Source organism: Lagopus muta, chromosome 24 (genome assembly GCF_023343835.1).
Source record: "Lagopus muta isolate bLagMut1 chromosome 24, bLagMut1 primary, whole genome shotgun sequence".
Classification (NCBI taxonomy): Eukaryota; Metazoa; Chordata; class Aves; order Galliformes; family Phasianidae; genus Lagopus; species Lagopus muta.
The window spans coordinates 120,631-147,573 of record NC_064456.1 but is presented as its reverse complement, the minus strand read 5'-3'; the positions used below and the strand labels follow the sequence as shown (position 1 = coordinate 147,573).

Genomic DNA, 26,943 nt, shown 5'->3' with positions numbered 1-26,943 from the left:
ATTACTTTCGGAGCCTGCGTTATTGTTCTGCGCCTGTCAGTTGCTGACGTCACAACTGCGACGATGACGTCGCACGCTCAGCTTTCCCCTCCTGCCGCCCCGCGCCATGCTGCTGGCGGAAGCGCCGCCGGAGCCCTCGGCGCTCCGCCCTGCGGCTCGCGCGCGGGGGCGGTGCCAGCAGCGAGGGGGCGCGGCTTCCCCCCACAGCTCCGCCACGAGTGGGAGCGGCGAGGAGGAGGAAGTGGGCGGGGCCGGCGGTTGGCGCGCGCAGCCTCTAGCATCGCGCATGCTCCGCCCGGCGCCGCCCGGCGCGGCGCAGGGGCACGGCGCGGCGCGCAGGCGCGTGGGACTCCCTGGGCTCCCGGCGCTGGCGGCCATGGAGCGGAAAGGTGAGCGGCGCGCCGCCCTCGCGGCCCCTCGGTCCGTCGGCCCCGCGCTCTCCTGACGCTCTTTCTGTCTCTTTCAGTACTGGCGCTGCAGGCCCGGAAGAAGCGGACCAAAGCTAAGAAGGATAAGGCCCAGAGAAAGTGAGTGCGGTCCCGCTCCCCTTCCTCACTCCGCCGGGAAGGGCCGCTCGGGGCGCTGGGCCGCTGCTCGCGGGGCCGAGGCGCGGCGGGGGGCTGGGAACGGAGCCGTTTTGTCCCGGTAACGGAGCCCGCAGCCCCTCCCGCCGCTCGCTGAGGTATCGCCCTCTCCTCACGCCCCTTTCTTCCTCCTATTAAAATCCTCCTCGTAGGGCGCTCTGACGGCGCGGTTACGTCGCTGTCTGACTTTGATGCTCTCCTGTGGCCGCCCTCGGGCCGCAGGAATGTTACGGGGCCTTACATGTGATGAGGTTCGGCGTGCAGATAGAGAAATTAAAGGATCTCGCGTGGATACTGAACAATGGCTGGCTGCTCGTCTTGCGCTGCGTGGTGGTGTGAGCGCTTTGCTGTCCGTGGGGTGAGATCACAGAACGCCAGCGTGGTTGGGTTGGAAGGGACCTGAAAGATCGCAGAACCATGGAGTAGTTAGTTGGCATGGAAATAACCTTAAAGGTCACAGACCCATAGAGTGGTTTGCTTGGAAAGGACCTTTCAGCCCCTCCAGCCCCTCCCTTGCTGTGGGCTGGATGCCCCTCCCAGCTCAGGCTGCCCAGGACCCATCTGTGGCCTTGAGCATCTGCAGGGATGGGGCACCTGCAGGTCTGGGCAGCTCTGGTGAGGTGGCGCCTCACCACTCTAGGTGAAGGATTTCCCCCTAATGTCTAATGTAAATCTGCCCTTGTCCTATCACTGTTAGGCCTTGTAATGGTTCTTATATAAAAGCTTTGGTGCAGGGGGTTCTGGGTATCTTTCTTTACAGTGCGTTCTTAGTCACTTCCTCTGACAAATTGTGCTGTTTTAGAGTTTTTCTCTTGGTTTCTGTCTCCAGCAGACATTCACTTGTTCTGAGAGGGCTCTGGAAAGGTGAAGGGCTGAACTCAGCTCTTTGGGAGATGTGCGTTATATTTCCACATAGTTTTACAGTTGTGCCGTGTGTCTTTTGAAGATACCATCAGGATAGTTTTTTGAGAGCTCTGCTATAATGCTGTGTCCTCATTTCTGAGTGAACAGCGACTTGTTTTGTTCTGGACTTACCTACTTTCCTTTTTTCTCTTGTCCAGCTGCAAACACGCAGTGCTGAGCACTGCCAGTGCTCGTGGTTGCAAAGGCTGTTTTCTACGTAGTGTGGATGTTGTTGAACAGTAACTTCCAGTGACGTATTTTTATTTATTTTTAAACACACTTCACAACCACACAATGGCTGTAGCTACTTACAACACTGCTGACTGATTTTGCCACTAACTTTGATTGGAGAACTGTGCTATTTGGAAAATGGTGTGCGTATTTTCTTAAACTTCTGCTTCGGTGCTTTTTCAAGCAGCATATTCGGTGGTTTCTACCTCTGAAGTTAAAGAAACTTGAATGTACTTTGTGCTTTATGTGATGCAATAAAAGCTCAACCTCCAACTTTGAGACACAACTCCCCAGCTATTGAAATACAAAGCTGCTCTGCTTAAGTCTTCTAAAATAAGCTTAGCTGGGTTGTTGTAAGGCTCCTTCCGTAAAATCTAGGCTTGAAGCCACAAGGAATGTCTTTTTAACATCTTACGTTCAATGGTATTTGACTTGATTACTCATAAGATTTTTCTGTATGAAGTTAGTAAGAAAGCTTAGCACACCTGATTTTTGTCAGAGTAAAATTAAGTATTAAGAATTCTCTAATTATGGTTAAATATAAAAATACAAAACTAAAACCTTTATGGGTTTGACCATGAACGTTTCAGGCAGCTGGATGTTGAGATGCATTCAGGTCATTGTTTTTACCTGACTGTCAAAAATGCAGATTTTGGCATGGCTTCATTGTTGGAGGCAGTTTCTGATCTCTGCAGAACTCAGCACTGCAGGCAGGTGTGCTGGGCACATCATTTGCACTGGGAGGTCTGGAGCTGCATGGTGCTCTTTTGTGTCCTTGTGCTGACTTTTCTCCTGTGACTTCTGATGAACTAATCATGGAATTTCTGTGTTCTGGTGTGCTGTGAGCAGTGGGGAGCTGTGTGATGGGTGTTCCAGCAGCACAGGCTTCCATCAGCCGTGAGGTGGCTGCGTGTTCTGCGGAGCTGGTGTGCTGGAAGCAGTGCAGGTGAGCAACAGATTGCTGGTTGGCTTCTGAGTCCTCTCCTCAGTGCTGTTTGAAGGGGAGCATTGCTGGAAGTTAACTGCAGACAGAACAGCTGTTAGTGGCTGAAGTAAGGCTGGCACATTACACTGAGTGTCATTTCCTATGCTGTAAGTGTTGCACCATGTGTTGCACCATGTGAATGAAAGCCTATGAAGTGGGAAGATTTGATACAAAACTATGCTGCTATTTAACCAAAAATGCAAATGCTTTTTACTGATGACTCTGGTAATTTGTAATGAAGTAAGCACTTGTGGCAGCATGCATTTTGCTGGCAGGTACAGTCTGTGGCTCTTTCTGTCTCAGTGTCACAAGCTCTGGGATCACTGAGCTGTTCTTTGTCCTGGATACTGCTGTGTCTCAGACCCAGGGTTTAAAAAACTAGACTCCAAAATAACTGTCTGGATTGAGAGCAGTTAGACAAGAAACAGAACAAATAGTTCCGTATTACAACTCATTTTTTCTGAATTGAGTAAAATGAGCATCTTAATAAAACCAGGCTGTGAGTCTGTGTGCTGCCTGGTTCATTAGGTATTTCATCAAGTCTAATGTTTTGCTTTAGCAGTGTCTTTTATATTCCAGGAAAACAGAAACAGCAGCAGCTGTGTGTGGGGAATGAGGGGGATGAACTGATTGTTCCTTAGAGCAGTACTCTGTACTGCTGTAAGCATGACTAACTGCAGAGGTAACGGCAGCCATAAAGCTATGGTGTGTGGCATGTTCTGAGAAACATGCATTTGCAGTGCTTTCTTCTGACGGAGTGCCTGGTGCCTCGGTCTGATTCTTGGGCTCTGCTGAGTAGGAGACGTTTTTCACAGTTCCTCCAACCGGTCCTCCGGCTGCCTCTGCTGGAGGAGGGAGGGCAGTGCAGGGCTCAGCTAGGGCAGTGCAACCTCTCCCTCTTCCCACATGGGTGCACTATTCAGCATCTTCAAGCAGATGGGTTTACAGATATCTGTAATCTGGGCAGACTTTTACAGTGTGGTGAAACCTATCTTTTTTTTCTTCCTCTCCAACTGAACAACAGTAGAATTGCTGGATGAGGAGCAATCAGGAAGCTGGTAATCTTTGTGCGCTCTGGGATGAAGAAAGTTCCTACTAGCGTCTCCAGTACTTTCAGTTTATTTCTGCATGTCTTTCTTGCGTCACTTTGTTGTTGCCTTTGGAGAGCCCTGGAGGTCTGGCAGCCCTCTTGGTCCTTCACTTGCTTCTGGAAGGCTTTTCCTGGGACCAGGATCTCAGGTTATGTTTTTCCCACTTGTCTCTCATTGTTAATACCTGAGCTGCATTTCTTGTAAGTATTTTGGACGTACATCTAAAGCAGAGTCAGAACTTGATTCCTCGCCCACAAGATTTTTCATTCAAATACAGCAGTCATGACCAGACTTCTGCATGGCAGGATGTAAGCTCTGCTGGTTTCCATGGAAGTCCCTCGGGTTGTGTTGCTGGAATAGCAAATAATTCTGCAAACAGCTTGTTAAGTGCTTGCGTGGGGGAGTGGGTATGGGGAGCGAGAAACTTAATTGCCTCTGTTATTTGTACATTAGTGCCATTCTCATGTGAAATGCTTTATTACTTATCTTCAGACTGAACTCCCACCATCTACTGAACAGAAGTATATATTGGTGCCTCCGTGCTCGGTTCTTTCAGAACGGAATGTTCTGTCTCTGATCCCGTAAGCTCTCAGCAGTGGTATTCCTGCACACCTCAGCTGCGCAGTGATCGACCTGCAGCAGTGAGCGTGGCAGATCTGCCCTCCTAGCAGCAAATGCCGGTTCTTCATTCAGAAAAACAGGGATGGAAGAGTGAAGGAATTGTGTAGAATTGCAAAATAACGTGGATTGTGCGCACGTGTGCACAAGAACTTCTTTAGTGAGATGACGGAGCACTGGAACAGGCCGCCCAGGGAGGTGGTGGAGTCTCCTTCTCTGCAGATATTCAAGACCTGACTGGACACCTACTTGTGCGTCCTGGTGTAGGGAACTGCTTTGGTAGGGGGTTGGAGTCGATGATCTCTGGAGGTCCCTTCCAACCCCTACGATTCTGTGATTATAGGCTCAGAACTCCTGTACAAATATGGCTCCCAAAAATTCCCTCAAATATGTGTATTTTAAAAAGGGTAGAAAGAGTCAAATGCATACAAGAAAGAAAGTACTTCTTATAATTTCAGGGTTTGCTTGCAGATCTTCTACATTTAAGCACATTGGAGGCTGGCATCAGAAGTAGCCGTTTATCTGACTAGATGTGCCTTAACATGATCCTGAAATTGCAGGCACACTATGGAGTGAGATGCAGTCTGGCGAGCACAGTTCCCTTAAAGAGGCATTGTTGTGATGTGCAGATGTGAAAATGGGGCGAGTATTAAATCTGGACTTTTTATCCTGCCATGTGGAGCTTCACGCTTTTGGATCCCCCTGCCCCAATAAAAACAAGGCACCTTACAGTGCTTGAAGCAGAGTCTTGCTGTGGTTTGGAGCAGTGGAAATCCCTGGGTGGATGGTGAAGGTGCTCCTTCAGCAGGAAGCTCAGATTGCTGCAGGGCTCGTGCCTGTGTGTCCTACAGGATGGGGCAGATTACTCTTCAGTCTTAAATTCTCCAAAGTGAATTACATTTATGGATGCAAGTTTCACATGTGTCGTTTATCTCCCAAATAAGGACTGCTTATGTTTGTAAAGGTAATGCTGGAGGCAGCCCAAAAATCATTTGAGTAAGCAGTCATTTTCAGCTTCCTGCAGATGGGCATCAGTTTTCCAGATAGCAAAGGAATGACCAACTGAGATGAAGAGGATGAATAAGAGAAGTATTTTATTGTTTTTTATTATCACACGGTGGTTTGAAGACAAGGAAATATACCTGTTTTGAAGAAGTCACTTTTTCTTAATGGCTTTGAGTAAAACCACAGAATTTCCTTTTAGAAGCATCTTGTTACTGAGGTGGAAAAAACAAAGGAGTTCTGAGCTGTGAAGGTGGAACTGCATGCAGAGATTTGGAGGTTGGTGTGTCCTCCCTGGTGCTCTGCAGGGAGCGGCAGCGCAGCAGCACCACAGAGCCCGACTTTGCCCTGTGCAGGCCATGCTCGTCTCCCTGTTGTTGTTGGCTCTGCCTCTGTGCAAATCTGCAAGAGCACACGTTGTGTAATCGGGGCTGCTTCCTGGTTTTTTACCTCATTTTTGTAGTGCAGACCAGATTCTGTGGGAAGCCAAGTAGTGAAAGCAAAGTGTGTTTTCTCAACTCTTAGAAACCTTTGTGGGAAACAAGTGATCAAACTCTGAGTTCTTCCAAATTGGGATTGCTGTGCATCGTTGTGTGAGCTTATAGGGTGCAAACTTTTCAGCTGCACAGCCAGCTGAATGGCATTCTTCTCTGAGTCTTGGTTTAGAAGCACAGAACTGGCTTCAGAAGAACCCCTCCTGTAGTAATTGTCTTCTAGCAGAGCTCTGCATCCGTGCTGCTAATGTCACACTGCTGGCCTCTCCCCGTCACACGAGCAAGCAGGATAATCAGGCACAGGAAATGGCTATTAATTCCTTTACATTGCTGGAGAACAGTGTGAAGTGATTCCTGTGACAAACACTCAATTCTCTGCGCTTTTTTTTGTTTTTGTTGATGGTTTTTTTTTTTTAATAAGATCTGGTGAAGATTTGCCTCCTCTCCCACTTTTTTGTTACTTCTGAGAGTAAAGGGTGCGTTTTTCTTGTAGCTCTGCAGGAATTGATGTGGAATTACTTCAGAAAATGCCTTTTTCACTTAGAACGCCCTTGCTGTGCTGTATCAGAAGGGTTGGGCAGTCGGCAGCCACCCCACCTTGCTGCTTGTCCCGCTTTGAATCCAGGGGTATTGAATAGGCAAATAAAACCGGCTGGTGCAGGAAGATGAAGCATCTGCCCAAATTCCTAATTTCATTAGAGGGAAGATGGAGACAGGTAAACATCAAGAGGAGATGAGTCTGTGCTCAACCAACCGCCGACACGATTGAATTTGCAGGAGATCAGCTGGGAGCAGCCCCTGGTCTCGCTGCAAGGCCCGTCACCTGCAATGCAGTGCTGTGCATCTGCAGCTAGGTGGTGGAGGCTGATCCCTCTCCTCCCTCCTGCACAAAGCTCGGCGGCGTTCGGCAGGAACCCTTTGGCCATCCATGTCCTCCCCTTTCTCAGCAGTGCCATCCAATTTTTAATGGCTTTTTTGAAAACTGCTGGGCTATCTTCAGGGATATCTGTGTCAATGGGAGGCCGTGCTTCCTGCAGGTGGGCTATCCTCATTTATTCTGTCTCGTGAACTGCAGTTCTTTGGGCATTCCTGGGGGGATGAGGACTTTTTCTGGGGAGGGGAGGGTGGTCTATGGGGATGGGTTCATGAGAGTTCCGTAGGAATGCTAAGGCAGAATGCCAGCTCCTATCTTCCTTCAGCAAAATACTACTTTGTAGTTGTGTAGTTAATTTTGGTGATGAATTGGTACATTGAGGGAGTTAAAGTAAAACGTGATGGAGGTGTTTTCAGGGGAGAGAAAGTACCTTAAAATGTTTGATTTTCTTTTTTCTCGAAGGGTAAGCTGTTAACCATCTTTTTTTCCCCAAAGGGTTTTAATATATTTATCTGCATCTTGTAGTACTGCTGACAACAGTTTTCAGCTGTCATCTTTAAATCCAGGGCATGGATTTTCCTTTGCAGCCTTTTGTGCCTGGCAGAGCCTTACCTGCACAGGGGGTGCAGGCAGGTGAGGGCTGTGGTTTTGTGGGTTGTTTTTTCTTTGGTATTAATACATATCGGCGCTGATGAAGGCTCCTTTAATCCATATCTGCAGTTGATGTGGTCACTCGAGGGGAGGGAGGTGGTAAAATGTGTTGACATCTGATGAATGTTTGCAGCAAGACAAGGAATGAGATGTGTTTTGGAGGGGATTTCATAAAGGAAGCAGCACTATAGAAATGTACGTGACCTGAACGGGGCTCTGTACTTCACTGCGGTGTAATGGGTTGTAATATACAAGCCAAATGCTTCATAGGAATTGGTTCTGGATCCCCAGGACAGGCTGAGCTGGGGGCTGCTGTGCTCAGCGCCTTCAGGATGGGTGCAGAAAGCTGAACAAACCGGCACAGTGCTTCCAGTAACTTCTGCCTTGGTGCACAAAATCTGTTATTGAAAGAAACTGTTATTGAAAAGCATTGGGACTGCAGAGCAGCATGGTGTTTTGTCTGCATCACTGATTCTGAAGAGGAATAATCTTTTGAACCCATTCCTGTTTGCCAGATCTTACACAGGCACAAAGTGGAAATCTTCAAATGCATTAGGGAGAATTACTCCGCATTACTTATGCTGTGGGTGTGGCTGCTGGCCTTCAGTTCCCCATTCTGACCAGTTCGTTGTTCTAGTTCTCTGTTCCGTTTGTAGGATTCTGTGCAGATTAGCACCCAGTCTCCCCTTCATGCCTTTTCTACCTGCTGTGATTCGGAGGCAGTCAGTGGCTGTTTGCAGCTCCTTTGTCCCTGGAAGAATGCAGCACTTTTATTTTAAGAAGATTTTTGTTCTCCCAACTTTTTCCCTCTTATTCTTTTTTTTTTTTTTGTCTTGCCTGCTGACTCGTAGGGCAAAAATGATCCAGGTGTGAAACATCCTGGGGCTGGATCAAGCTGATAAATGCCTCAGCCAGGTGGTCTGTCTGTCCATCTGGCAGTCCTGTTGTAAGGCTCAGAACCTCTTGTAGGGTGCCTGTTTCGTAGGGAGGTTGGACTCGATGATCTCTTGAGGTCCCTTCCAGCACCTTCAATCCCAAACCACTGCCTGCTCTGTTTATCTGTTCCTGAATTTGGCAATCAGCAGGGCTTTGTGGTTTTGAGCACAGAGCAGAAGGCACTGTGGGGCGCTGTGGTTGTATCTGGGATGACCTTGTGTCTCCTCTTGTATTTAATGAACTTCAGTGTTCCTACTGTAATTGCTTACATGTTCAGTCACAATCCTATTGGAAAGAGCAATTTTTTTTTTTCCTTTTTGTGCTCTGTAGTTTGGTATTGAAGATAACCAAAGTCCTAATGTGTAGAAACAGAACGTAATTAATGTATGAAATCACAGCAGGTGGATGTTGAACGTGCATTCTGCTGTGTAACTGCTAAAAAGTTGTGTTCGTTTTTGTCGTGAGTCGATGCAGCGGATGTGAGCTGACTCCAACTCAGGAGCTGCAGAACCTGCCTCCCAGAGCCCACGTGCATCCGCGGTACCCGCTGGGGTAACCTGCAGCTGTCTCAGAATTTAATCCTCCCTTGAAGAAAACAAGTTGAATTTGAAATAGGGTCAAATATACCTACTGCTTCTCAGGGAAGCAAGCGGTCTCAATATGGGAAACTTCTGCTGATTCACACTGATGGAGACTGGGCGTCTGGAGTCTTAGAGGCAGCAGAATTGATAGATGCTCATTTCATCTCTGGAGAGTGAAGGGAGTAAAGGGCACGGGTTCTAAAATGAGGTTAATTTTTTTCAAAAGGAGTAAGGGTTAATTGAAGGTAGTATTCAAAATATCCTTCGTGAGCATTTAAATCTTTGGTTTTGTGAGAGCATCTCAAAATCCAAATGTACTTCAGAAGGATCCTCTCTGAACAGAGGGCTGAGGAGGAGTTCACAGGCGCTGACATTTTGATGGACTCCCTGAGCTTTTGACTCACACTCTTGTCTGACCTTTTCTTGTTCTACTGTAAAAGTGAATCTGGAGCCTTAAGCTGTCTTTCTTGCTAGCATATGAAAAAATGTTTCTGCTGAAGGAGTAAAAGCATGTAAAAATGAAAATTGTTTTTTCTGGAGGCTGAGAAATACATCTCCGTTATCTACAATCTCTTATACAAAAAGTGGGGTTCTGAATTGTGTAACGTGTGCGACGTGCGCTGTGCCCTCTTTCAGAGCTGACCCTCAGCACCGTGGCCCTGCTGCTCACTCTGAGAACGATCTTCCAGAGCAAGAAGAAGAAATCTTGGGGTCAGATGATGATGAACAAGAGGATCCAAATGATTATTGTAAAGGTAAGAACTTACCTGTTTAAGGTGTGGCTTTTTCAATGTAATTGAAAATTTCATTTGTTTTCCCATCTGCTGCGGACAGTTAAAATTAGACTATTTCTTTGATTATTTTAAATAGTTTTTGAAACTGGATGAAAATAATCATGGTTCTCAAACTAACCTGAAACAAACTGTTCTTCAAGATTGCTTCTGTTGTCAGTCAAGATTTGGGTTAGAGAGCTGTTCTTAATTCGTGTTTGCTTCTCATCTGTCAGAAGACTTTCCAAATCAGTAAATGTAGACATCCAGTTTTTTTTCATTAGAAAAAATGATACTTTGAGCTTTCATAAACTGCATTTTCCAAAGGTTGTTAGCCTAGTGAACCTCAGAAAGTGTTTCCTGCTGCTGCAGTGACGACCTGCGCTAAAGATGAGGAGAAGTTGGTCAGGTTGGTCTGCCCAGAGCGGTGGTGTTGCCCCATCCCTGGAGTCTCCCAGGGTCAGAGCTGGAGGGGCTCTGGGCACCTGATGGAGCAGTGGGCCTCCCTGTTCAACGCAGAGAGTGGGGTCAGATGCCCTTTAACAGTTCCTTCCAGCTCAAATGTTTCTATGATGGGTCCTCCTAGTTCAATTATACTAAGATATTTTTCAGTCCAGCTATAGGGCTCAACACTGCTCTGCCTCTAATTTATATTCTGGCATGACCTGGTTAGATAAACATTTGTATTTGTGTATGTGATTATAGATACTTAAACACATGAAGTACGTATGCCTCAAGTTGTGATGCTTGTTCCACATACCTTTTCTTTAGCACTTGTACAATCCCTTATTATACCAACCTCCCACTGTTTTTTCAGGTGGTTATCACCTTGTGAAAATTGGAGATCTCTTTAATGGACGCTACCATGTGATTCGGAAGCTCGGATGGGGCCACTTCTCCACTGTCTGGCTGGCATGGGACATCCAGTAAGTGTTCCTTTGCAAGAGTGCTTCAGCCTTTTTTTTGCTGATATATTTCTCTTGCATACAAGAGCTACTTACGATAATTCTGGAGACTAACTTAGGAGCGCTAACAGTCTCCAATTTACTTACCATGTGTGCATAGAGGGAAGAGATTTGTGGCAATGAAAGTGGTAAAGAGTGCGGAGCACTACACAGAAACAGCACTGGATGAAATCAAGTTGCTAAAATCGGTGAGTGTGAGAGTGGGGCTCAACTTAACTCACTTCTGGGAGTTCAGGTTAGTCACATTCTTGATCTTTCTGGATTATCTTGCGGTGCTTCCTAGTGCAATGGATGTGCTCTGCAAAGTGTATTCTTGCCTGGTTATCACCTGAAGGCAAACGAAGATGACCCTCTTTTTTCTCTGCAGGTTCGCAACAGTGATCCAAATGATCCAAATAAAGAGAGAGTTGTTCAGTTATTAGATGACTTCAAGATTTCAGGAGTTAATGGTTCTCGTATCCTTTTGTAGAAGAAAGTCAAAGCTTTGCATAGAGGTGTGAGTTCCCTGTGTAGCTGTCATGCCAGGGACTGGCCTAGGCTTCCATTTCACTGCCTGAGGAAACCTGCTGTGAAATCATTGCTCTCTGAGGGCTTCTGTTGCCTGCAAAGCCAGAATCGTTCAGCCTGACGTGATATGCCACAGCTGTGGAGACGATGAGGCTTAGTCATGCCTTTAACATAAGAGCTGGGGGTGGCCACATCTCATTTGTGAGGCAGGTCTGAGTGGCTTTCTGGTCAAAATACCTTTCCCATCTATCCCAACTCTTCAATTTTGCAGGCAGCCTAGCGGTAACTTTTTATTTAAGTAAAGCATTGCAAAATGTCAAGGTGAATAATTAAAAACAGCAAGCATGTATGTGGTCTGTAACCTGATAAAGTGATTTTCTAGCTAGGGAAACATCTTACCTTGGCCTTTACCAACAGTGTTAAGAGGTTTAAAATGTATTGTTTTGAAAATATCCTATAATTTCATGAGTTACCTTCTAATAGGCAGCTATTTGTAGGAAGTGGTACTAATGCATCCTTTCGGTTTGAAAGTTGGATTTGCTTTTGAATGTTTCTGCTTTGCAGCATCTTGAACTTTATATCAGTGAGAGTTACTGTGCTGATGGAAAGGATCAGGCTGTAGGTTATAAAGTTTCTAAAGCTTTTAGAAAGCTGAGTACCTACATAATGCATTTCCTCAAACGTCCTTCCAGAACCTAGCTCTGAGTAAATGCTGGCTTGATCTTGTATTTCTTTCACTTTTATGAAACACACACGTGCTTCCTGACACTGTAAAGGAGTAGTGTGACTCCTGAGATCTTACAGAAAAAAGGCAAATAATGTAAACGTTATTGAAGCCTGGGATTGCAAAAAGTTTCTTATGCAGGTAAAGAGGTGGTGGTTTTGGTAACTTAGGGTAACTTGTTTGGAGGTGACTTATGAAATAGAGATCTGATTATGTTTTCAGATATTACTGGTGCAGAGCTCTGGTGTTGGGTTTTGCCTGAGGCAAGAAAATGAATTGTTCCAAAGCTGACATTGTTAGCTTGAAGCTGTTTCAACACTAGCAGGAAATAGTAATGTGCTGTTGCTTGTGTAGCTGGCCTCCACCCACAGCCAGGAGATTGCTACTGCTGCTTTAGACCATTATTGTAACCAGCTCCTGCTTTTTATTTTACATCTTAGATGACAGCACTGATGTCTGTAATAGGGTGGTGCTGTTACGGAAGCCAGCTGCTCTCAACTGTGTCAGAAGGATGAGGGTTCTTCAGTGTAGAAACAAAGGATTGGTAGATTTATTTCAATTCTCAGTCTTGAGAATGTAGGGCTCCTTAGGTCAGGAGTTCCATCTTTTTTCTTGACTCTCTTCTAGATATCTGTATGGTGTTTGAAGTTTTAGGGCATCATCTGCTGAAGTGGATCATCAAGTCAAATTATCAGGGGCTCCCGCTCCCTTGTGTCAAAAAGATCATCAAACAGGTATGTTCCAGTTCTGGCTGCAGTGTTCCCTGTGACCCAGTGAGAAGTTACTGATGATGGGGGCTGGGAAGGTCTTTTTCAGGTACGAGAAAACAGAAGTTAAAAATCAGTAGTATGTCTCTTTTGCAGCAAAGTCGTTTTTGGGTTAATATTCACTTTCTCTACTGCAAAAATCTTCTGATACAGATATTTTCTGTCTCTCAAACCCTGATGGAATGCCAGTTTTGCTTTTAATCTCTTCTTACCCTGATTGTTCCTCACAAATGCAAGTAATTCTTAAATTGTCACAGTGTGGTGTTTAATGATGGACTAGCAAGTGAAACCTGTTCTTCCTCCTGCATGGTTCCCTATTTCTACCTCTGAAATGGAGGGCAGAGGAGAGCGTGAGTTTTTTGTATGGCATTGAAATTTTGATTTTCAGCTGTGCTAAGTTAAATAATGACAGCAAAAAGAGAAAGTTGAATTCATAATTAAAATCTTTATGCAAATCTGTATGTTCTAGAACTCTGAAATTAACACTGGTCACATCAGCACTAATCTGGAATATTCTGAAAGACAGCCGTCCTCAGTAGGTTCAGACCATTGTTGGCAGCTATGAATTCTGGTTTTGCAAATTCACTCAATTTTGGTTTATAATTATTTGCTTTTCTAGTGGCCGGTTTCCTTCTCTCCTGTCTGTAGGTTCTACAAGGTCTGGATTACTTGCACACGAAGTGTAGGATCATCCATACAGATATTAAACCTGAAAACATTCTTCTGTGTGTTAATGACCAGTACATCCGCAGACTGGCTGCAGAAGCAACAGAATGGCAGAGATCTGGGGCCCCCCCACCATCTGGCTCTGCAGGTGTTTTTTCATAAGAGTTGGTGCTATTTCCCCATCCCTCCCCAAGATGTAACTGATTTCACTAGAGAAAACTTCTGCGCTAAGCACAGTGGAACAATAACGGAAGTAACTATTGAAAGGGCAAATGCAAATTATGAAGTTAGCCATTTTAACTGGAAGTGCCTAGGAGCATAGTCATTTGCATAAGAAAAAACGGAGCAGGGATACATCCATGCTGAGATCTGCTTTTAATGTAGCTTTGTTTTTATCGAGTGTAGGTAAAGTGATAGGACAGTCAGTCTAGTGTAGAATGCGCTGCATGTTAATGCTGTCAGAACTACTGGAGTAAGAATATGGGGAGGTACTCTTAGCATTTTCTGCCAAAGTATTTCCTTTATTGCATCATGCTGATAAAGTCCATTTTGGGAAGGTCTCAACAAAATGATTTACCTTCTCAAGCTGTTAGTTCAAAGAAGTCGGAGAGCTTTTAATAGAAATCACTTCCTTCGCTTACTGACATTTCTAAAGAGCTGAGGGCAGATTTTCAGTTGTTGGTCTACAGAGTATTCATCTGTATCAGTGGGTAGTTCCCAAGAACTACTGCAGTACATACTGAAAAGCTCCATCAGTCCTAATTTTAAAACATCAGCATTTCACTGAGCCCATTGCAACATGGCTTAGCTGGGCTAGGTTAGGGAACCATGGTATTTTAATATTTTGGTTTGCATTTTCTTTTCAGTAAGATGCATGATGTATGCAGTAAATGAAGCTGCATGACAGGAACTGTAAGTCTTTGATATCAGTCAAGCAAGTCTATAATCTGGGGTTTTAATTACATATTTGCTCATTTAATGATTTTCTCATCTCTTTTTATTCTTGCTTTACTTGCATAGAGAAAATGTTGTTACAGGTTCTCATAGGAAAAAGCTTATCTTAGGATAAGAATCTGGTTGCAGTTTTTGAATAGAAACATACTGATTTACTAATCTCGCTTTCCATTTCAGTGAGTACTGCACCACAGCCAAAACCAGTAAGTGTAATTGCTCATATGTAAGTATCCGTCTACTGCATTGTTTCATAATCTGGTTGGCAGTAAAGGAGAGCAAACTTACTATAAGATCAAAAGGAAAAGTGTAATTTGTTTGTCATAAATGTAATCATCAGATTCAGTACTGTCTTAGAGATATCATAGTTCTGTCTCAAATATCTCACCATCAATTATCTCATTGGTGGTTTGGGGTCTGTTGTGAAGGTGACTGCTGTCTGTGCAGTCTGGGGTCCCTCATAGCAGGGCCAGGACAGAAATGTACTGATAAGAACAAAAGACAACTGCTCTAAAAACCTTTGAGTCTGCTTTGCTTCTGGGAGAACTGTCCCTGCAGTTTTCATCCCAGACTGCTTCCTCTGATGTTGAATACATTAAAACTTGACTTGTGTTAGATTGAAATATGAAATACTAAGTGAAATGTGACTGCTGCTTTGTAGGCTGACAAAATGTCGAAGAATAAGAAAAAGAAGTTGAAAAAGAAGCAGAAGCGTCAGGCGGAGTTATTAGAGAAGCGAATGCAAGAGATAGAGGAAATGGAGAAGGAAGCAAGCCCTGGGCAGGCAAATCCTGAGGAGGAGGAAGAAGCTCAGAGCCCTCTGAAAGTGCTCCTGAAAGTTAGTCCACCCTGTGAAGATGTGGACAAAAAGAAAGGTATGGACCAAAAATATTGCTGGGGTAGCAGTGTTCTTTCACTCATACTGGGCATCTTTAAGAGAGGTGGCTCTTCAACATGTTTGTGTGACATTCTACCTGTCTAAAGAGGCTAGTCAATGTAGTTTTATAAATCGAGTTAATTAATTATTGTGTTCAGGTACATTTTGAGAACTCTGCATTTCTGAGGCCGAACGGCTTTGGCTCTTTTTATAGAATATTCTGCTCTCTTCTCCTTTCTCATTCTTCCAGCTGAAGTCATCGTACATGAACAGTCTGTTCTAATGGAAAGCAGCATAGAAAAATGTGTAACAGAAATAAATTGCAACGGTGTGATACGAATGTCGGACTTCCCAGACTCTGGCAGTCAAGGGTCTGTGCGACTTGAGGATGACCTTCACAACGCCAATGACTGCGGCGACCACCCTCACACGCAGGAGAGCTTCCGCAGCTGTCATTACAGCCAGCGTAACGGTGGCCTGGAGAACGGGCCTCGGGCTGCGGTGTCGGACTCTTTCGTGCCCTTAGTTTCAGAAGATTCCATGGTGTGTCAGCCTACTTCCAGCGAAGAGCAATCATTCAACGAGCAGGAGATCAGCCATTTGCAAGAAAGCATCCGGACAGAGATGCCATCAGAGGACGAGAATGAGAATAATAGCCCAGCAGACAACAAAGGTACAAGAGGAGCCACGTGAGAAAGGGCTCCTTTCTCCTTGATGTGGGAGACCTGGTACAACACTATCAGCATAGTGATAGAAACCACCTTTTTGTAGGCTGAAGTTATAAGAACAAGTTATTTGAACCTTTTTCTGCCAGGAGTAATTAACCTGACAGTCTTACTCTGAAACTGTCATTTGTACCTTCCAGTTGTGGCTGTAGCTCAGTTCTGGCTATTGAATCCACAAATGCTTCCACTAAAAAAATACATTTGTATTTCAGTATAGGAACACTCTTTCCTTGAAAAAGTATTCCTTGTGTGATTTTTGAGTATAGTTAGGAACTTAAGTTTACTTGTCACTGGCTCTTCCATTGTAGGCTAGGTAGTTAGGTGTCTTTGGATAGCTGTTCTCCACAATATGAGCAGAACTAACTTCTCTCAGTTACTTGAGATGAGGACAGTTTCCCAGAACTGGAAAGTCTGAAACAAAGGTTATACAGGGGGGGAAAAAATGCTTCAATAATTTTGTTTAAAGTGATTTAAGGGGGGGGAGGAGAAGCTACAAGGCATGTGGGTTTACGAAAAGATTTGACAGTCAGTAATGTGCTGCGGTTAACAATAAACAACATGGAATGACTTTAAGAAATTGAATCAACTGATGAATCTCTTTTTTTGCATATTTGAGTGAGGGTCGGGTCAAGAATATCTGCTTGGAATTGGAGGGAGAAGCTCACACTTGTAATTCCCTTAAATTTCTCAGTAGCACTTCCTTGGCAGAGCACTGCTACAGAATTATGTGAAAAAGCAGCAAGTGAAACTTAAGATACTGACATTTTGGCTGCATGTAGTTGAATGGCCCTGTTTGATTACTAGCTTTACTTCATAGAACTCTCCCCATCTTGCATTCACGATCTGCAGCTGGATGTAATTTAGTGAGCCAATACTGTTGCTCTCCACCAGGTTCAGTGAGGTGTTTTTTTTCCAGTATATACTTCAGCTGCTGCAACTGTCTGTGTTACTCCAGTGACTGATGACTGTCAAGAAGATGCTGCTGCATGTGGACTCCTTTCCTTCAAGGGTTTAGGAGGACCTCTTAAAGACTTGTGTTACTTCTGGCAGTGCCCTTATTTAAAAGTCATGTATTGATACAGGCAAACTTTTAAGTCTGTACTGGAAAACAGTCCTCCCTGCATATTTTTGCTTGTCCTTCTCCTTAATAATGGTGTCTCTTCTTGTTTGCACCACAGACTGAAGTTGATTTTTATACTTTGGCTTCGGAGAGGGAAAAGCTCAGATCTTTAAGCAAAAATCTCATGTGGGTGGGGAGAGGGCTTATAGGATTTGGATGACAGATGGCGATTCTGTCCATAGAGCTTTAATCAGCTGTTGTACATGATGCCTCTAGGAAAATCAACTGCTGGGAATTTCCTTCTTAATCCTCTTGAGCCCAAGAATGCAGATAAGCTTAAGGTGAAGATAGCTGACCTAGGAAATGCCTGCTGGGTGGTAAGTTTTAAAAACTTCTCGCATCAACTCTTTAAATCTGCTGATTCGTTTGCGGTGTGCCAAGGCTGAATATATGAAAACAGAATCCTTTTTGTACCTGCTTGGAAAAGCAGTCATAATTTTAAACTGCTTGAAAAAAAGTAGCTAGGACCGGTGATCCAAAGAAAGAAATGATCCTTTAATGTAAGATTTCAGCCTATGTTTTGGATGCCTCTTTGGTCATTAGATTAACTCTAATTAGGCCTTTGAACAGTGTCACATACAGTGTGTAGAAATCTGCGTATGTGAAACTTCTGAGGGAGTCTACAGCTCCTCTGGGCAAGGTTGAAAAGAACTGCACTGTGTCTGGCTGTGTGCTTTATTAGCTTGTCAAACCATTTCACTGAATTCATGAGTACATGAAAGAGACTCATAAATAGTTTTATTCTTTGATGATTGTTCTATACTGCTTTTAAAGGTTTGAAATGTAAAATGGAATAAATGTCTGTTTTATGTGACTTTTAAAGGGGCAAAATACTTGAGATCTTAAAGGAAAATAAAGTGTTTCAGACTCTGTTCTGAGTCAGGTTCGCAGTGTCTGGCAAGGCTGTCTGTGTTGCTGACCTGCTGTATGGTGGCTGATAGATCTGATACAAAGGGTGCAGACTCTGAAACAGTTCTCCCTGTTCTACTTCTGTGGCTTCTTTGTGTTGCTGGACTGCCTTACTAAAGTAATGTCTCATGTAGAGCAGTTAAACGGTACTTGTAGGAATATAAGGAACAACTCAACAGAGATCTGCAGCTTAGGTGAAATTTAATGGCAGCGAGCTTTGATCTGCTCTGGCCTTTCAGGTTATTGATTTTTCTCCTTTAAACAATCTCTGCCCAGTGAGTAAAACGTTTCTTCTGTTTAGCACAAGCACTTCACTGAAGACATCCAGACAAGACAGTACCGATCCTTGGAGGTGTTGATAGGGTCGGGGTACAGCACCCCTGCTGACATCTGGAGCACGGCTTGTATGGTGAGTGCTGGCATCCAGGGGATTGTAGGCTGTTGCCGTGAAGCGTTCTGGTAAACTTGTGTGCTCTGTGCACTCTGCAGCCTGCTGAGTCACTAGCCAGGTCTAGCAAAACAAACAAACAAACAAAAACAACCAGACAAACCCAGCAACCTTTGAAAGTCAGGGTTTTGTTGTACAGTGCTAGCAGAGTTCAAATAGAACTGTACCTTAATGTCATGCTTTGTTGAGGAGCAAGGGGACTGTGCAGTTCTCAATTTGTATAAAGGACCTTCTTGCTGCATCCAGCACTGTTTCATAGATATCTCAGTATTCTAATCTCATATGTTCTCTGCATATTTGAAATCATTAGAAAATCTCCAATATTTCCCATAGCTATGCCTATGATGTTTTTTCGTGCTGTCATTTAAACTATGGAACGATTGTGCATCTTGAGATGGCAATAGCATACTAGAATTGTGCAGGTTATTCTCTTGTCTGCTTTTGTTCTGGTGAGCAGAGGCAGGTAGAATCAACCTGCAGTACTTCTAGCAACATGTGAAGTGCATTGAAGTGATTTAATTTTGCTTATTTCTGTTTTAGGCCTTTGAACTAGCAACAGGAGACTATCTGTTTGAGCCTCATTCTGGAGAAGACTACTCACGAGATGAAGGTACACTTATCTAAGTCTTTTTGGAAATAGGATATGGAATACAACAAATCCTTCTTCAGAATGAGAGCCTTCTCTTAGGAACAATGTAAAATCATTTAGCCAAATCATCGATGTTAAGGGACTGCTGCGCTTGACCATGTGCAGTAGAAGTTCACATTCTTGTTCCTGGTATCCTCTATTCCTTTAACCCCTAGAATCTCTTGTCTTGCTTCTCTAACTCATCATTCCTGCATCTCTTCATCCTCATACTCTGAGTTCTTGTCTTCGCTGTTGTAATCTGATTTTGGGTGGATGCCCAAGTAGTTTCTGAGAGAGACTGTGTCTTTGTCCGTAATGTTCCAGGGAAGGAAACTGTGACATACAGAAATATGTCTTTTGTGGATATGTTATACTGTCTTTTCTTTTGGAAAAAAAACGCAGATCACATTGCTTTGATCATAGAACTTCTGGGGAAAATACCTCGCAAGCTCATTTTGGCAGGAAAGTATTCCAAGGAGTTTTTCACCAAAAAAGGTAAAAGGAAATGAAGCAAATGTTTGTTTGTTTGTTTGTTTTCCCTTTGCCCCACACTCAAATAAACAAAAGTACCTTGCTGAAAATAGCTCTTAACAATAGATGCCAGCAAAGATGGCTCTTTTAAAGTCTCTCTGCTTTATGAGAGGCTTTCTCTGGAGGAAAAAAAAAAAGACAAAACTGCAGCTACATATAAAATATCCTTGTCTGATTGCTAAAAATACACGGAGCCTTGTTACTTGTCGTCTTGGTTGTGGATCAAATGCAGCAGATTGAAAAACAGTGCTGTACATGTTTATCATAGAATTACCAGGACTGGAAAAGACCTCCAAGGTCATCTAGTCCAACCGTAATTTCTTCAGACTGGAGGAGGCAAGAGTTCTAGTGTAGTTTTCCTTCAGCATGCCCCACAATTTTATCTTCCTCACGCTTAACTATTTGGGATAGCTTTTTGAATTCAGTCTGTGCTGTTTGCTGTTATGTCAGTTATTTGACTGTTCTGCTGCCATGCCTTGCAGTTAACATATCTATCTTGCTTTTCAGGTGATCTGAAGCACATCACTAAACTGAAGCCCTGGGGCCTTTTCGAAGTCTTGGTGGAAAAATACGAATGGTCCCAGGATGAGGCAGCTGCATTCACAGACTTCTTACTACCGATGTTGGAGCTGATCCCAGAGAAGCGAGCCACAGCAGCAGAATGTCTCAGGCACCCCTGGCTTCTCTCTTAGAGGCTTCAACCCAGCGCCACTGTGCTGCACTCTGGTTTACAGCATAGGATACACACACCCAGCTGCCCCTTCCCAGATCTGTTTTTTTTTTCCTTGTTCAGTTTGAGCGTGAAGTTCTTCCTTCAAGGCTTCCAAGATTTTAGATAAATCTTAACCCATTCTGCTGAGTTTGCTGGTGTGACTCAGTGGGGACTCTTACCCAGTGCGTGTCATCTTTGTTTTGCCTTGATTGGGCTTCACCAAAGACTAATTGACTAAAACATCAACTTTTCCCTGAGTCTTCTTGTATGGTATGCACTGTGTTATGGATGTATGCTCAGATATGCGCCCTTACCTAAATCTCAACTCTCCTTTCATCATAAGGAGGATGTGAAGATCTGAACTCATCTCACTGACTCAGGAGTCAGTTTCCCACTGTTGGTCCTAGCAATGGGGTAGGAAGTAACAGATGGCACCATGGTGGTGTTAGTTCCTTGTAGAGCAAAGACCTCAAAATCCTCCATCGTTTTCTAGGTGTCTGCTGTATTCATTGCTTTCAGTCACATAATTCTTTAGTTCTAGCTGCTTTAATCTCTTGAGATGAGCTATTTAAATCTAGATTTTTAGTATCATTTGCTTCTTCCTCTGAAGTGCCCTCTCCCTTTACTTGTCCCTCCTGTCTTCATAGGCAGAATAGTTTCTGAATTCAGTGACACTTTCTACTTGCTCTCTAACACCTCAGCCTGTGACTAAAAGGTGACAAGCAAAAAAAGCAAAAGCTGGAAGGAACATAATCAACGCACAACCTTCAGCATGCGGATAGGTGCGCCTTTCGGCTGCAGAGAGGTGATGCAGGTGACTTCTCATGCTTTAGCGAGCTGTACATTTTTTTTTTTTTTTTTTTTTTTTTTTAATCCCTTCCTGGTGCTTCTATGCCTTGCTTGAGGTAGTTGCACCAGTGAGAGTGGCCCTCACTAATGCAGTCTGCTCTGGCCCTTTTGACCATTCACATTTTTTCCCGGAAAGAGCGGGCAGCATCTGTGTCACAGCCGTGCTATCACCCTCGACTTCAAAACTCAACACTTGAAAGCCTGATATTCTTATTTTTTTAAATTTCTTTCAGGTGATGGCCTTTAGGAATAACTTCCCAGATTGGGATTGCCTTTTCTTTTCTGGGACATTAGCACAAGGAGGGCTGGAAGAGAGCTGATGGACTTTCCTCTGTAGATACTGGTTTAGTTGCTTGTAGAGTTACCCCAAATCATAATGCTCTGTGAGATTTCTGTATTAACTTCTCAGAGGGGGTTGGATGTGATAAGTAAATGAATTAATTTTAATTAAATCTAAATCACTGTGGCGTATAATAGTTTTATGATGACTTCTTTAAGGCTTCCCATCCTGCTGCAGAGTCAGTGCATCCAACTCTGAAGTAAGAGCTGGCAGTGTTGAGGCTTCAGAGACACGTCTTCTCCCTGGACCAAATGGGGCTATGGATTCGTGGTTGCTCTCAGAGCGCTGAAGTTCCTCTAGGAACTCACTGGAGGCCACGCAGATCTGAGACTGTTGCGTTGCCGAAGCTGTCAAGAAGGCTGTTTCTGTCACTTTGTGTGTTGAAAATCCTGGTTCATTATAGTTGTTCATTCATAAACCTCTGTCATTTAATCCACTTAAAGAGTTGCTCCAGTCTAGTGCCTGACTGGGTTAATTAACACAGATCATGCTGCATGTTCTTTTAGGGGTAGGTCGGATTGTCTATGCATATAATCTAAAATTAATGAAGGTAACGCACCAAATGGGTTTAAACTGCTGATTTGACCTCTCTTTCCCTTCTATTCGGAGCTTTTCCAGCTGCGTATCACTTCCATGTCTGTTACAGAAGGACCGCAGTCAAGATTGGATTCCAAAACACCCACCACCTACAGACTGTGAAGATATATTGGCAGGGCGAATGATTTCTCTTGTCTTGACAGCTCATCCCACCCTGTTGTGCTTCAGCCCGGCTGGTGCAGGAACTTTTCCTGGAAAAGCTTTGCACATCAAGAGCTCCTTTCCTTCCTGCCGCAGTTCCCCCTCCCACACCTGCAGGAGGACACTTTTTTACCTTGGTTGCTGAGGATGGAGCCAAAGTGTGAGTTGGAGACTGCAGCAGCAGCTGTCGGGGTTCAGCCTTGTTCCATGTGCTCATTCACTTGGGTTTGTGAAGTCCCCAAATTGCCATAAAGTGCTCACAAAGGATTTGTACTTGCTGTGTCAGTCTAAAACCTGAAGGAAAATACATTTTTATTCTTTCTACTTGGGTGCTTCGTTGTCTTTCTTTGTGAAAGCTCTACAATAAACAGACTATTTAATTACTCAGCCGTAGTCTCCCTGTATTCCGTCTGCAGGTCTGTTTTCTCAGCTCCAGGCTCTTTAGGTGCACGCAGGTGCATAGTTCCAGTTCTCTCGACTGAGACTCACTGGGTTGGGCGTTGCTAAAACATTTTGTCCATACTATGATCCATTTTTTTTAAGGGGGGAAGAATTGTTGGATAGTGGGAGAGGCTGCTATTCTGACGTGTCTTTCTGCCACCTCTACTGCCTTCCACAGCGCGGAGTCAACAGAGGCAGCTCGGAACTGCTGAGCAGCGGTGCGTGGCGCCACCTGCCTCACAACGGCGGTGCTGCAGCGGTGCGCGATGCCCTCACAAGGGCTGCGTTAAGTGCCCTACGAGGGCCGCTTTGTTCTCGCGTTTTTGCGAGAGGCGCGGGAGGTGACTCGGACAGCCTTGGCCGTGGTGCAGGGTTTCCCCTGACCTCAAGGAGACGGCACACAATCTAAAAGGCCATATTTTAATTCAGAAGTCATTTCCTCAAAAGATGTACAAACCCCAAGAGACAGCAAATCGTGGCCCCAGACCTCCCCCTATGGACTCAAAACAAACAAAAAGCAAACCAACAAAAGCTGATGTCCTGTGAGTCTCTTCCCATCACACAAATTCCATGAGAGCTGAAAGCTGTAGAAAGTCCAGAGGTGATGGTACATGTAGGAAAAGCCACTCAAAAGGAAAGGACCGCATCTCCTGAAGTGAGCTAAGAACTCCAGGCAGCCCTGGGAGAGAAGGAGAGCGGTTGCTGTTGCCGAGTAGAGCACAGCATCGCATTTTATGCTGTCGCCTGGCAAGGATTTACATTCTCCCTGATGGAGGCACACCAAAGCCTGTTTCCCATTCGGCCCCAAACAAACCCCATCTGAATACAGCACCAGTAATCCTGCAGTTATGCTGGTGGCGTTGCATGTGCAAGAAACGTCAGAATCGCTGTAGCACTCACACAATGATCAGTGCTGTCATTCACTGCCCTCCTCTGTAAAACAAAAATAATCACTGTTAGTGGGTCATGGTTCTAATAATGCTCATAATGAAGGTGCAGGTGTGTTTTTCAGCTTTGTTTTCCAAAAGGTTCACCTCCCCCCACCCTAGCCTGCTGCTCTCACCTTTGCCTTCCACTTTAAAATCCGATGGCAGGAGGTTGTCCTGGCGATTCCCCAGCACGAAGGCCAGAAATGAGAGGATGAGGGCATCGAGGATGCCAATGATGCAGAGGATGTAGGCCCAGCGCACTGTGCAGGCGCCCAACGTGTATTTGTCTGTCTTGTCCCCACACAAGCGCTTCACCTCACTCGAGTCCCAGCCATCAGGGTAGATGAGGCACCCGATCATCAGCCCAGTGGCTGCGAGGCAAAAGGGGAATGGTGTGTGAGAACAACAATCGCTGGCACTGGCTGAAGGGGCTTCAGTGTGGCATGGAGGTTGGGGCTCTGCTCCCTTTGTGACGGTGCTGCAGTGCACTGCAGGGACAGAGCAGCATGGGGACAATGCAGCACAAGAGCAAAGCAGTGTGGGCATGATGCAGCACATGGGCAGAGCAGCAGGGGACAATATAGCTGATAATAAAACAGCACAGAGACAGAATAGTATCGGGATGATGCAGCATGAGCTCGATGGAACACATGGACAGAGCAGTACAGGGACAGTACAGTGTGAGCACAATGCAGCACATGGAGAGAGCAGAACAGGCGTGGTACAGCACTGACTTCCCATGCACTGCCCAGGCCACTGCCCCAGCTTCCATCGTGCTGTTGCCTGGGCAACTTTGCTCCTCTCCAACCACTGCACACAACATAGTTCTCTCTTCAAGGAGATGCAGCCTCTGAGCAAAGCTGGAACATGGTGTGTTTGTGCAACATTGCTGCTCTGTGCACAGCTGGGTTTTGGCTCGCTGCTGGCAGCAGCACAACATGCTGATAGACGCCGCTTGCTCAGCTGCTATGGTTCCAGCGGGGCTGGGAGCTGTGCTGCCACATGGTGCACAGTGTGCCATGGGAACACAGCACCAACTGCCCGGGGACATCTCCTGTTGTGCAGTGCAGCTCCCGGCCCCTCCAGGTGCATTTTTTCCTCTGCATCCTTGTGCTCAGAGAAGTCACTGCTGTTGCTCAAATAGGTACCTGTGGTGCATGGAGCAAAGGGAGCTGCTCTGCGCTGCGCTGAGGGTTTGTCCCCAGCCATGGGGAGCTCCTTGGGACAGCAGAGACCATCTCTTACAATTCAGAAGCAGCTGCTTTGTTGTGTATTTAATTAAGCTTTGCTGTAGCCAACAGAAAGAAGGGTCACAGGGAGGTAAGGGCAACTGGAAAGGAGCTGCTGCCCTGGTGGAGGTTGGCCCCAACATGGTACGGGCACAGAGATGGAACTGCTGCTGTTTCCTGGCTCTGCAGTGCCAGGCATTGGGAAGAGCTGCGCTTCGGAGACCTCAGCTACATGGAAGAGCAAAAGGAAGAGCAGACAGAGCTTGGGAAACGGGTTTGGAGGGGTCAAAAACACTTGGTTCAGCACAACCCAACCCTTGTAGTGACCTTCCCCACTTTGGCTCTATGAATGGTGGTCACATAAAAGCTCTGAATCCAGCAGCAAAGCCCTTCCATGCCCAGCTCCCTGCAGGGCTGAGCTGCCCCAAAGCCTCTTATCTAAATCTTCATTTGAGCTCGAGCTGGGAATTGGAGCAAACCTACGCAGCCGTCTGTCCCCAGAGCCACCTGAGGAGTGCAGGGACACTATGAATGATGCAGGAGCTGCGCAGGTTGGGTTGGATTGGGTTACCAGCAGATCGGGTGTTGACCTGCTGGGAGGGAGTATGGGGAAAGAATGCAAACCTTATAGCTGACAGCGGTGTCCCAATGTTCCTTGAGCTCATGGCAGTGCCCACCACTCCAGGGAGCCCATCCCACACCCACCCCACGCCCACCACCCCATAGCGCAGTGCCTTTCCCTGCCGCTCACCCGCCGCCAGCTGCATCCAGGCACACACTTTGTAGACGGTGGCGGCATTGCAGAAGAAGAAGAGGCTGAAGCAGAGGATAGAGCCGATGATGAGGAAGGTGGAGATGCCCACAAAGAACATTGCCGTTTTGAAGGCACTGGAGGGGATGGTACCGAAATCCAGGGGGCTTCCCTTGCAGATGAGCTCTCCGGTGAGCGCATTGCCGATGCAATAGGAGAAGAGGCCGAAGTAGCCAGCCTGCGGCGTGTCGATGCTGTCGCCGATCCAGTAGGGCTGGATGAAGGTCACCACCATCAGGATGGAGAAGCAGAGCGTGAACAGGGCCCACAGCACACCCATGGCCCGTGCATTTCGCACGTAGTTGGTGTGGTAGATTCGCGCCGCCTCCTGAGCCGGCAGCAGCTTGGGCATGGCCAGGGGGAGAACGGGGGGGTTCGCCGCCTCCCGGGGCCCCGCAGCGCCAGAGGAGAGCGGAGAGCGGCGGTGGGGGCGGGGAGGGCCGCAGGGCCGGGACCGCCCCGGGGATGGATGTACTGCGGGGATGGATGGACGGATGTGCCGCGGGGAGGTGCCGCCGGGATGCGCTCTGCGCTCGCGGGTCCGGGCCCAGGATGAGCGCCTGGGGTGAGACCGCCTCCTTCCTCCCGCGGGGTGAGGCAGCCGGTGTGAGACACCCCCGAGATGTGCTCCCGCCCCCGCCTCGGGATGAGCTCAGTGCCGCAGGACGGGACCCTCCCCCGTGGGATTAGATCCCCTCTGGAATGATCGCCCCCCTCCCCTTTCCCCCCTCCCCGTCGTAAGCCTCCCCCCTGACATGTGCCCACCTCTAGGATGTGCCTAACGGCCCCGGAATGAGCACCCTAGGAATGAAAGCCTCCCTGGGGTGAGCCATGTGCCCCCACCGGGGATGCACTCTCTGCCCATAGGTCCAACCTCAGGATGCGACCCCAGGATACAGCCCATGCCCCTGGGAGGTGTTCCTAGGACACATCCTGCCCCCATGGGATATGTGCCTCCGGGATGCACTTTGTGCCCCCACCGTGTGCCCAGGAGGTGACACCCACCCCTGTTTGCACCCCATGTCCTTGCTGCCTGCATTGGGGTGCACCATAGGATGTGTGCTGTTCCCCCCAGCAGCCCCCCAGGTCATGCCACACACCCCAAACTCTGTACTCCTATGCTGTCATCTTGGTGCCCCACAGGTGGGGCACTTGAGGTGCAGACAGGGAGGGGACAGGATGCAGAGACACCATAGGGCTTTGTCCTTGTGTCATTTGGGGAGGCCACTGCCAGGGCCAGCCTGAACGTCACTGCATGGCCACCGAAGGCCACTAAAGAAGGCCACCAAAGGCCACTGAAGAAGGCCACTGCTGTGCTGGCGTTAATCATTGTCGAGTGCTGAAAGCTGCACCGTT

The 26,943-nt window shown here is 46.2% G+C and overlaps 2 protein-coding genes across 3 annotated transcripts; one reads left to right on the top strand and one right to left on the bottom strand.

Moving 5' to 3' along the window:
- The first annotated feature begins 106 nt into the window (after positions 1-106).
- Positions 107-22,501, top strand: SRPK1 (SRSF protein kinase 1). 2 transcript variants are annotated; one of them, XM_048925613.1, is made up of 16 exons: positions 107-389; positions 467-527; positions 9,587-9,705; positions 10,538-10,646; positions 10,786-10,873; positions 11,053-11,140; positions 12,544-12,650; positions 13,332-13,497; positions 14,481-14,506; positions 14,962-15,175; positions 15,428-15,850; positions 17,239-17,339; positions 18,233-18,340; positions 18,920-18,989; positions 19,410-19,502; positions 20,046-22,501. In XM_048925613.1, the coding sequence occupies exons 1-16, from the start codon at positions 107-109 to the stop codon at positions 20,228-20,230; spliced, it is 2,241 nt and encodes a 746-aa protein (XP_048781570.1). In that variant the 3' UTR covers positions 20,231-22,501. The 2 variants fall into 2 exon arrangements, with proteins under 2 accessions (XP_048781570.1, XP_048781571.1); XM_048925614.1 differs by lacking the exons at positions 107-389; positions 467-527 and adding an exon at positions 2,567-2,664.
- LHFPL5 (LHFPL tetraspan subfamily member 5) lies at positions 21,095-26,135 on the bottom strand. The gene is made up of 3 exons (XM_048925666.1): positions 25,528-26,135; positions 23,682-23,918; positions 21,095-23,551 (listed from the first exon to the last, which is right to left on the bottom strand). The coding sequence occupies exons 1-3, from the start codon at positions 25,937-25,939 to the stop codon at positions 23,535-23,537; spliced, it is 666 nt and encodes a 221-aa protein (XP_048781623.1). The 5' UTR covers positions 25,940-26,135; the 3' UTR covers positions 21,095-23,534.
- Positions 26,136-26,943: the final 808 nt, after the last annotated feature.